At 51.3% G+C, this 11440-nt stretch overlaps 1 protein-coding gene across 2 annotated transcripts in view; it reads left to right on the top strand.

Annotated features, from left to right (window-relative positions):
* The window catches only part of DNAAF3 (dynein axonemal assembly factor 3), a 44181-nt gene extending 35559 nt beyond the window's left edge, over positions 1 to 8622 (top strand). For both annotated transcript variants that reach the window (XM_075605452.1, XM_075605453.1), the window contains 4 exons: positions 869 to 1088; positions 1228 to 1342; positions 4269 to 4343; positions 7321 to 8622. In XM_075605452.1, coding sequence (XP_075461567.1) covers positions 869 to 1088; positions 1228 to 1342; positions 4269 to 4343; positions 7321 to 7468 — 558 coding nt within the window. In that variant the 3' untranslated portion in view covers positions 7469 to 8622. The remainder of the gene's footprint in view (positions 1 to 868; positions 1089 to 1227; positions 1343 to 4268; positions 4344 to 7320) is intronic.
* The last annotated feature ends 2818 nt before the right edge of the window (positions 8623 to 11440 follow it).

The raw sequence follows: 11440 nt of genomic DNA on the forward strand, positions 1-11440 counted from the left end.
GCCACGCTTACCTCAAGCAGGAGAAATTTCTGTCCGGCAGGCAGAGGCAACAGTGAGGCGTATCGGGTCGCACAGCAAATTCAATCAAGGTTGTCGCGCGAAGAACCGGTCACCCCGTCGCGCTTGTGCACACGCTCGCGAGTGCGCACTATACACAAGAACATTGGCTTCCTAGTGTTTTTTTTCGTCGCTCGCGCCGTCTCATGCACTATGGATGCAGCCTTAGAATGCCCTTATGACCTCTACTGGAGCTCACAAGGGCCGGCAGACTATATCATTACTTGTTTGCTTGTTTCTAGGGAGCTGTAAAGTCTTCCTCTTCCATTCATAAGGCAGGTCACAAATTGGTGATCACTAAACTACCGATCACATGATTACCATGCTACAAGATCTGTAACATTTGGGAGCTTCTGATATGATACATTTTGAAGTTGCTCCACCTACAGTAGACCAGGGGTGGTCAACTCCAGTCCTCAAGGGCCACCAACTGGCCAGGTTTTCAAGATAAAGTTGGCCACCCTTGACCTAGCACAGTATTTTTCTGACCGATATTTTTCATTCTACTGCACTTTCGCTATGATGGGTTTACTTATTCATTATTAAATGCATAGATAACCAAATCTACAAGATAAGATTAATATTTTTTCTTAAAGATTTAAAAAATGTAGAATAGATACGCTAAGTTTGAAAAATGTTAAACTGAGAATGGAATATTAAGTAAAATAAAAAAAATGGCAGGAATGTATTGTGTAATTATAATTGTTTTGGCATCTTTGTTTAAGTCTTTGTTTACGTGCTCATCGGTTGAAAAGACAAGCCAACTACTATAAACTTGGATAATAAATCACATTTTCCTTTCTGCTCTCAGACCGCTCAAGATGTCTCTGAATACAACATCACAGCCTTGTTCCATGAGTTGGTCACTGGGAAGAGCTACTCTCCTCCCACAATATCCAAGACCGAGTCAGAAGCAGTGAGGCTTTGTGAGATATTGGAGGTAGAAGGAGACGAGGAGGAAGAAAAGGACAAAGAAGATGAAGAGGCTGAAAGTACCAAGAAGGAAAGTCAGAGCCAAGTGGAGGAAGATGGTGAGGTTTTTTTTTGTCGATTTTTTTTTTGTGCGTGTTCCGAGAGAAAAATTTTGGACATATTGCGATGTGCGAAGCAACTTGATGTCCTAACGTAGATTAGTTTGTTCATTGTTCACAATTTGTTTTTGTTTTTCAGATTTCATTCCCCTGAATGATGTGAAGGTGCATTTCTTGCCACTCAACTGCATATCTGAGCTGCATCATAAGAACAAATACCTCAATCTCTTCAATCTTATCTATTTCTCCTGCAGGTAACAAATAACACCAAATATTCACTGTCTGCTGCATTGTATGCCAGTTTTCAATACTGTACATCAGGGTTTCCCAAACTTTTTTTTCCGTGACCCGGTTATTTTTGAACTTCTCCTTCGTGACCCACTAAAATTTTTATCGCCTATAGGGCCTGCACAGACACACACACAGCCACTGATACACACACACACACACACAGCCACTGATACACACACACACAGCCACTGATACACACACACACACGCAGCCACTGACAGACACGCAGCCACTGACAGACACGCAGCCACTGACACACGCAGCCACTGACACACACACTGATACATACACACAGCCTCTGATACACACACACACACTCGCTCTCCCCTATACGCACACAGACACAAACAGTGAATTACAGGCAATGACGGATGTGAGTGACTGGAGAGGGGGCCAGGGGCACTTGGGTGGGAGGGAGGGGGCCAGGGGCACTTGGGTGGGAGGGAGGGGGCCAGGGGCACTTGGGTGGGAGGGGGCCAGGGGCACTTGGGTGGGAGGGAGGGGGCCAGGGGCACTTGGGTGGGAGGGAGGGGGCCAGGGGCACTTGGGTTTGGGTGGGTGGGAGGGGGCCAGGGGCACTTGGGTTTGGGTGGGTGGGAGGGGGCCAGGGGCACTTGGGTTTGGGAGGGAGGGGGCCAGGGGCACTTGGGTTTGGGAGGGAGGGAGGGGGCCAGGGGCACTTGGGTGGGAGGGGGCCAGGGGCACTTGGGTGGGAGGGAGGGGGCCAGGGGCACTTGGGTGGGAGGGAGGGGGCCAGGGGCACTTGGGTGGGAGGGAGGGAGGGGCCCAGGGGCACTTGGGTGGGTGGGTGCGTGGGACGGAGGGGGCCAGGGGCTCTGGGAGGGAGGGGTCAGGGGCATTTGGGTGGGTGGGAGGGGGTCAGGGGCACGTGGGTGGGAGGGGGCCACGGGCATTTAGGTGGGTGGGAGGGAGGGGGCCAGGGGCACTTGGGTGAGTGGGTGGGAGGGGGCCTGGGGCACTGGGAGGGAGGGGGCCAGGGGCACTTTGGGTGCGTGGGGGACAGGGGCACTTGGGTGGTTGGGTGGGTGGGAGGGAGGGGGCATGGGGCACTTGTGTGAGTGGGTGGGAGGGGGCCAGGGGCACTTGGGTGAGTGGGTTGGGTGGGAGGGGGCCTGGGGCATTTTTAGGGAGGGGGCCAGGGGCACTTGGGTGGGTGGGAGGGAGGGAGGGGGCCAGGGGCACTTGGGTGGGTGGGAGGGAGGGAGGGAGGGGGCCAGGGGCACTTGGGTGGGTGGGAGTTAGGGAGCCAGGGGCACGTGGGTTTTGCCAGGGGCACGTGGGTGGGTGGGAGGGAGCCAGGGGCACGTGGGTGGGAGGGAGGGAGCCAGGGGCACGTGGGTGGGTGGGAGGGAGGGAGCCAGGGGCACGTGGGTGGGTGGGAGGGAGGGAGGGAGCCAGGGGCACGTGGGTGGGAGGGAGGGAGCCAGGGGCACGTGGGTGGGAGGGAGGGAGGGAGCCAGGGGCACGTGGGTGGGTGGGTGGGAGGGAGCCAGGGGCACGTGGGTGGGTGGGAGGGAGCCAGGGGCACGTGGGTGGGTGGGAGGGAGGGAGCCAGGGGCACGTGGGTGGGTGGGAGGGAGGGAGCCAGGGGCACGTTGGGAGCCAGGGGCACGTGGGTGGGTGGGAGGGAGCCAGGGGCACGTGGGAGGGAGGGAGCCAGGGGCACGTGGGTGGGTGGGAGGGAGCCAGGGGCACGTGGGTGGGTGGGAGGGAGGGAGCATGGGGCACGTGGGTGGGAGGGAGGGAGGGAGCCAGGGGCACGTGGGTGGGTGGGAGGGAGGGAGCCAGGGGCACGTGGGAGGGAGGGAGCCAGGGGCACGTGGGTGGGTGGGAAGGAGGGAGCCAGGGGCACGTGGGTGGGTGGGAGGGAGGGAGCCAGGGGCACGTGGGTGGGTGGGAGGGAGGGAGGGAGCCAGGGGCACGTGGGTGGGATGGAGGGTTAGGGAGCCAGGGGCACGTGGGTGGGTGGGAGGGAGGGAGCCAGGGGCACGTGGGTGGGTGGGAGGGAGGGAGCCAGGGGCACGTGGGTGGGTGGGAGGGAGCCAGGGGCACGTGGGTGGGTGGGAGGGAGCCAGGGGCACATTTGGGAGCCAGGGGCACTTGGGTGGGTGGTTGGTAGGGGCCAGGGGCACTTGGGTGGGAGGCAGTGACTGGGTGGGGTGACTTACCTTGCCGCCGGACGCTTTCCCCTGCTGCCCCCGATATCCCCTGCTGCCCGGGACGGGAGGTGGGCTTGGGGGCACGGGAGGTGGGCTCGGGAGGGGGTGCCACGGGAGGTGAGCTCGGGAAGCAGGCCGCGGGGGGGAGCGGGCTGCATAAGGAGCTTGTACTTCCCCCTCCGTCCCACGTAACGTGCGGCCCGCAGAGGAGCTGGTACTTCCTCCTACGTCCCACGTTGGGAGCGGGGGGGGGAGGAAGGGAGCGGGCCCTGCGCAAGCGCGCGGGACCGCGGGGGGAATCACCGCCATTTTTTAAAAATTGAGCAGGGGGGGCGGGAGACACCGCGCGGCCAGCCTCGCTGCGACCCGGCAATTTTGGTGACGTGGCCCGGTGCCGGGTCGCGACCCACCATTTGGGAAACGCTGCTGTACATCATACAAGTGAAACTGACTTGCTGTCTTAAAATCTGTTTTAATGAGTGTGTTTCCTTATTCGGTTTAGTGTTACATAGCTCCGTTGCTGAAGGTTGGGGTAGATGCTTTGTCAGGGTAACATGGCGCTAGGAAAAAAATCACATTTCAGAATTACCAGTAAAATGGAACCATTGTTTCTCATCGTTTAAGTGCAGGGAACTTTTTTGTGACTGTCAGACTGGCATAATATGCAATGTTACTCAGATTGCAGATTGATGTTTGCTTTTTCTTCCAGTATGGTACATTATCTGAAGCCAGATTTGACGCTGGTCTCGGCCAGAAAAGCGACCCTAGTTGTGGAACTCGCAAAGTAAGTACCTTACAAATCAATCTTCTATTTGACCTTTTCCATCCCTAAATGTTGCACACATTTGGAATGCTTTGTGCAGTTACTGACCTAAAAGTCATGCTGTGGTGCTGCATAACACAACAGTTATGTTATCGGAAGTCCAGCTCTTTAGCAGAGACTCACAAAATATTGAAAGGTTACAGAGGAGTGCCTCCTTTTGAAACTTAAAGGGGGTACAACAGCATTTACCTATTGAGTCAGGGAATTCCCTGGTGTCTGTTTGTTTTTCCTGTGGGTTACAAATCTCTATTTATGGCAGCAACTGTGGGAAGTGCCACTGACATTGGGGTGGTTCTCCAGGTCCTGCGATGTTCTGTAGTTATCTTCACATGGACTTGCAATGAGGATGGTCCCCTTTTAAAACCTTCTGGGTGCCCTTTAGACAAAGCTACTAAATCATGGGGTCTGGCACTCGAGGGGCCCAATGATGTTGTAGCTACGTCATTAACTTCCTGCTCATTTTTTATTGGAGATTGTATTCTTCTCTCCTGTGGAACACAGAAAGCGATCTACAGTGATGAGAAAAGGTTTGTGACACCAATGATTATTACGGAAATACCATCGTTTTTCCATGATAACCTTCTTGAATCAAAACCAACCTTTTCTTAAATATCCAATAGGGTTTATATAGTACTAGCTGATATACCCGGCGTTGCCCGTGATGTAATGTTCTGGCTCCCCCATCCTCCCTCTCAACTCCCTCCCCCCTCCTCTTCACAGCTGTTCAGAGCTGCGCCCCCCTCCCCCCATGTTCACAGCTCCATTCCCCCCCCCCCCCTGTTCACAGCTCCGTGCCCCCCGTGTGTTTGGCAGCTGAGCTGACTGAGGGGGGGAAGTGTGTGTCAGTCAGTCAGTGTGTGTGTCAGTCAGTCAGTGTGTGTGTCAGTCAGTCAGTGTGTGTGTCAGTCAGTCAGTGTGTGTGTCAGTCAGTCAGTGTGTGTGTCAGTCAGTCAGTGTGTGTGTCAGTCAGTCAGTGTGTGTGTCAGTCAGTCAGTGTGTGTGTCAGTCAGTCAGTGTGTGTGTCAGTCAGTGTGTGTGTGTGTCAGTCAGTGTGTGTGTCAGTCAGTGTGTGTGTCAGTCAGTGTGTGTGTCAGTCAGTGTGTGTGTCAGTCAGTGTGTGTGTCAGTCAGTGTGTGTGTCAGTCAGTGTGTGTGTCAGTCAGTGAGTGTGTGTGTCAGTCAGTGAGTGTGTGTGTCAGTCAGTGAGTGTGTGTGTCAGTCAGTGAGTGTGTGTGTCAGTCAGTGAGTGTGTGTGTCAGTCAGTCAGTGAGTGTGTGTGTCAGTCAGTCAGTGAGTGTGTGTGTCAGTCAGTCAGTGAGTGTGTGTGTCAGTCAGTGAGTGTGTGTGTCTCAGTCATTGTGTGTGTCAGTCAGTGTGTGTGTGTGTGTGTGTCAGTCAGTCAGTGTGTGTCAGTCAGTTAGTGTGTGTCAGTCAGTCAGTGTGTGTCAGTCAGTATGTATTTATGTGTGGGCTTCCCCCCCCTTCTCTCCTGACTCCCTCCCCAACCCCCTTTTCTGGACTCCCTCTCCCCCCCCTCTCTCCTGACTCCCTCTCTCCCCTCCTGACTCCCCCCCCCCCTGCTGACTGGCGGTGGCGCGCTAGTGTCAGCGGCGAGTGGACAGGTGAGGCGCTGCTGAGAGGGAGGGTGGGGGGGTGGTGGTGGTGGGCTCAGAGGTGGCTGCAGTGGTGTTGTCCTTCCCCCTCCCCCCCGCGCGCATCTGTGTCGGCAGCGAATGGGGAGGAGGTGAGGCGCTGCTGAGAGAGGGTGGGGGGTGGTGGGGGAGAGGCGGGTGTCGTCGTCGGCGGTGGTTCCCCCTCCCACGCGCGGAGCTGTGTCGGCTGTGGGTGGGGAGGTGAGGCGCTGCTGAGAAACGGTGTGGTGGGGGAGAGGCGGCGGCGGTTCCCCCACACCCCGCGCGGAGCTGTGTCGGCGGCGACACTACCCGCATGCTGCTGCTGGCCGGGGCTCGGGTGAGCCTGGTGGATTCCCTGGGGGGAGGTGAGCTGGGTGAAGAGGAGAGAGTCAGAGAGTCAGAGAGTCAGAGAGTCAGAGAGTCAGAGAGTCAGAGAGTCAGAGAGTCAGAGAGTCAGAGAGTCAGTCCGGCGTCCGTTGGGTGAGGCCGAGGGGGAAGGTGATATGCGGGTGAGGAGAATAAGAGAGTGGCAGTTGGGTGATGTCATAGAGCCACCAATCTGATTGGCCAGAGGCTTAGGACCAATCAGATTCACCACATCAAGCACCAACCTCACAAATTTCAATTTTATATATTAAGATTAACAAATTCCATGTATTTTTTTTTTTTTTTTTTTTTTTTAAACAAAATGATGTATGAATTAAACAAATAATGAGTAATTAAGAGTCTGTGCAAAAGTAAGTGAAACCCTGGTTTTATCAGCTAAATTAAAGGGGATATTTTAGAATCGGGTGTTTAAATAAATAGGTAGATCTTCAGGTGAGAGTTTGCGAAGCCCCACCCTATATAAAGATCGTGTGTTCATGTAGGTGGGGAGCATAATAATATATCGAATGTGTAATTATGACATTGAATGGGTTATTCATGCAAGTTGCCATTCCCGACAATTTTATTTATTTATTTTTTAAATGCATGGTTTTAGCTGTTGAACTGCAATTTCCTTAGTATGTGAGAAAGCTCCCCATTAAACGATAAGCAAGTTTATATTCTACAGGTTCTACTGGGAAAGAAATAAAAGCATACATGATTTGGGTAGGTTTGTATTACGGATGTTATTGATATTGTGGTTTTAACATTGCTAGCACCAAAAATGTTGAAATGTCTTCAGCACACTCAGGGGTACAAACACAGTCGGCGCTTAAACGGTTAATGATGGTGTGTTCTCGTAGAGGTTCCTACAGTATTTCATTTATTTATTTTTTTACAATTGCAAATAATACAGGATTTTGTTGCTAATCCCTCTAGGTTCATGGTGGATCTCCAAAAGGAACAGATAAGGAGCTTTGCTGCCAGAGTAACAGCATTGTCCAGGGAGGCCGGTTTTGTGAGCTTTGGCATTATGGATGGGGAGAAAGATGATTGTGCTAAATTTGAACTTGTGGACAATCAGTAACTTTTGGAGAACAATAGTATGGACAACGAAAAAGGCTACAATATCCACACACCTGGACTTATTTTTTTTAGTGGAGATGATAACTTGGAATGCTGGATACGTTTTTCTATGCCATTCACATTGACTTATTGTACCTTGTGTATTATACCAAACTGATTATATAAGTCAAGTTGTGAATCTGTCTTTCACTTTCATTCATCAGATCTCAATATGAATGCATGGATTGGCTTCATCTGTCAGCAAGCTGAAATGTGTAATTATTTTAGTTTCAGACTTATGCACTTGAAGCACAAAGGGTACATCAAATAAAGCGTTCAACTAGATATCATAGAATCTACAATTGGTACAATTGTTCTGCTGTGATGTTAAAGTCTCCTTTACACGCTAACACTTACACTTTTATCAAATCCTTTAATCAGTTTTTCATTATGAATTCAACAAAACTCACTTATTTGGACCAAAGAATTGATCAAAACCAATCCTTCCTCAACATGTCCATTTACTTTCGTCTTCCATTTTCATTTGAAATCTAACCCCGCTGTGGCGGATGCTGCAGGGACGAGAGCCCTCCCCTCAATTGTGCCGGGCCCGCTGCGAGGAGGGGCCGCAGCGCTGTGGCGAGAGTTGCTCCTGCTCTCAATAGAATTGAGAGCAGGACTCGCAACGGAGCGCTAAGCCACGCTCCCCAGCAGTACAGCCAATGAGGGCGAACCTGCCGGGTGACGTCATGGCCGTGCCCCCGTCACTCCCCCGCCACGCCCCCCCCCCCCCCCCCGGTCTCTTCCTGCAGCTCACTGCAGACCGGGGAATCGGCTGCACGCGCCGCCAGTCTCGCGGACGCGCGTGCAGCGGAGGTACTGGAGCCTCAGCCTTACCTTGGCTTCCAGCGATACATTATCATAGCAACAGGGGGGGGTCACGTGTCCATGGCAACGTGACATCACATGACCCGCTGTGTCACTGGATGCTGGAGCCAAAGCAAGGGGGGGTGGGGTGGCGCGAGCAGGGGGGGGGCAGCATGCAGGGGGGAAAGTTTGCGCACCCCTGCAAGGTATTCTTTATACTATTCTATTTTGTAAAATTGATTTCTTAAAATGTAACCTTTTTCATGTAAAATGATCATACTCATTACAAAATAAAACACAGTTTTTTGAGCATTTGTTTGTGGTCAGTTCCTATTCGGTAGTAACTGACTGGATTAATTGAGCTTTAGTAATAACTGTTTAGTTATATGGTTTCACATGAAACCCCATGTAAGTGTATGTATAGCCAGGTTACCTGATGGCTACTAAACTTTCCCCTTTGGGCTGGCAGTAATCCCTGGTACAATCAGGTTGCCAGTCGTTGATATGGGGTTTTCCCCCAATGAGGAGCTGCACTTGAGTGACTGCGGGTGGCGTTTACATCAGGCCTGTGCATGACCATGTGGATGAACAGTGGGGAGCGCAAAATCACGTGGATAATATGTGAAAATTAACAAAATGGAAATATAGTGTAATAACGTTTAAACCAATTCAATATAAGTGAATTGGAGGGGTCTTTGGGTATTGAACTCACATTCTTCCCAATAAACATAAGCCTTTCAGACTCTGTGGTACAGATGTGGCCTCTCAGGAGATCTTCCTTCAGATAGGAGATCTTCCTTCAGATAGGGATATCCAATATATATCCAATATAACAATAAAATTTCAGCATTTAAAATGTGTGAAGCTTGCTAGGCTCTCACCCCCTCCTCTGCCCGGGACCCTCGTCCGTCGCATCACTTCCGCTTCACGTTGTATCTCACAAATGGATGTGGGAGAATTTCCTGGACATCTGAGCAGGTAAGGAGTGTGGCTGTAGGCTTCAGGTAACGACTCTACGCGTTTTGCGTCATCCGCTTCGTCAGGACCAATCATGAGCCGAACCTGTTGCCCTCCTCCTGGCTGTACTTCAGGGCAGGCACCGCCCAAATTTAGAGTGCCTTTCCCCACTTGAGGAAGGCAGGTCATACATTAGAGAGGCTGATTATTGAACCTTCTCTAGTCCTCTTCACTCCGGGGGGAGAGTGAGTGTGGACCATGCCTCTGCTAGGGAGGCAGGGAAGAGCTAGGACGGCTGTGGGTGCCCTTGGCCTGTAGTGATGGCCCAGGGACCATCCTTCAGTGTTAGCTGTGCTACTGCATTTGGGCAGAACCCGTTGACTATGTTGTACAGAAGACAATAAACCGTTCCTGTTTGCATATACCTCCTGCCTGGTGTGTGACCTTACTGGGGGGGAGAGGTAATAGTTCTACCGTGGGAGATCACCTTCAGTTTCCTGGAGCCTACGGCAGATGGAGGCGCTGCACTGCTAAAGAGTTATGTAGGGTATGAACCCCAGAAGCCTAGTCCTGTGTCCCCACTACCACCGGCGGACGACTCAGCCCTCCTGTTACCAGCAGGTATCATGCACCACACGATTCGTAATGGCCACATCTCCCACCGGATGGGGGAAACACTGTTACATATGTATATCTTTATATAGCGCCATCTATGTAAATAGAGCTTCACAGCAGTATACACGTGACATAATAATATAAGATATAATGGTAATAAGCGCTTGAGACATAAAAGTAACATTAGGAAAAAGGAGCCCTTATCCCTAAAAGCTTGCAGTCTAATTGTGTATACTGTACATAAATGTAAGCCGTTTCCAAAATGTAATCTTCAGATCTCCACATTTGTTGCATTTGACACCGTGCATGTTTTTATAAGCTTAAAGTAATGAAATATCCATCAAAATATTCCCTAACCGTGATATGTGGGGTAATTTAATTAGTAACTCAAAGGGGGCACAATTATGGATCAGAGACTGATATCACAAGACAGAGTTGATCTTACATTTCTTCTGCTTAAATACATCTTCTTGCCTGATATACGTACAGTATGTAATTCATGTTATACCTGCAGTAAATGACATCATAGTGTGTGCATTTAATAATTATATCAATACCACAGCTGCTACAATTATCAAAAGGTTCAGTGCTACTATTAACAACAGGCATGTACAGGGCCGTCGACCAAGGGGGAGAGTCGAGACAGGTGTCCGGGGCCCGGCCGGCTGGTGCTGCAATTTGGGCCCAACCTCTGGCTGGGCCCGGAATCCGGTCCTCTTGCTGCCGGGCCCCGGCACTCCCACAGCTGCAGGACTCCCTCATTCTGTCCCACGCCGAGCTACTGGCACGCGATGGGCCTTTTTACATGTATTGGGTGGTAGGTGTATTTAATATGTATTGGAGGGATGGGTGTATTGTTAATACTGTATGTATTCAGGAGTGTATTTTTACATGGATTGGAGGGTTATATGTATTTGGGGTTTTTTGTTATGTATTTAGAGTGTGGGGGTTGTATGTATTTAGGGGGATGTTTTTTTTGGTATGTATTTTGTGGGCAAAGATTGTGTGAGGGTAGGGGGGATTGAGTGAGAGTGGGGTAATTGACAGAAGGTGGGGGCGATTGAGAGGAGAGAGGGGGGAGGGAGCGAGTGAGGAAAAGAGGGAGTAAGAGTGAGACGCAGGGGAGAGAAATGAACGCAATGCGGGAGGGGGGAGATGAGTGTGGGAGAGTAACGGGGAGGGAGTGAGATGGAGGGCAGAGAAATAAATGGGAAGAGGGGGCACGTAAGGTCTGAAATGAGAGAGGGCTCACAATACCGCTGACACGTGGTGGGGGGGGGGGGGGGGCGGACGAACTCTTGTCCTGGGCCCCCGGGAAATCTTTCTCTGTACATGTATGATGATAAACATGCACACTGGTGCACCTAAAATAAATAACTACAATGACATCTTTACTTTGCTCTGCACTGGTGATTTACCATTAGCACATGCATAGGATTTGTGGAGATACTTTGGTTTTAATTGAACATCCGATACTTCAACACGTAACAGTTAATTGAAGTGTTTTTTCAACAGAAGGAGTGTGACAACTTATTTTCCAGAAATATTTTTTTGC

The sequence above is a fragment of the Ascaphus truei genome, chromosome 6 (genome assembly GCF_040206685.1).
Source record: "Ascaphus truei isolate aAscTru1 chromosome 6, aAscTru1.hap1, whole genome shotgun sequence".
NCBI classification, from domain to species: Eukaryota; Metazoa; Chordata; class Amphibia; order Anura; family Ascaphidae; genus Ascaphus; species Ascaphus truei.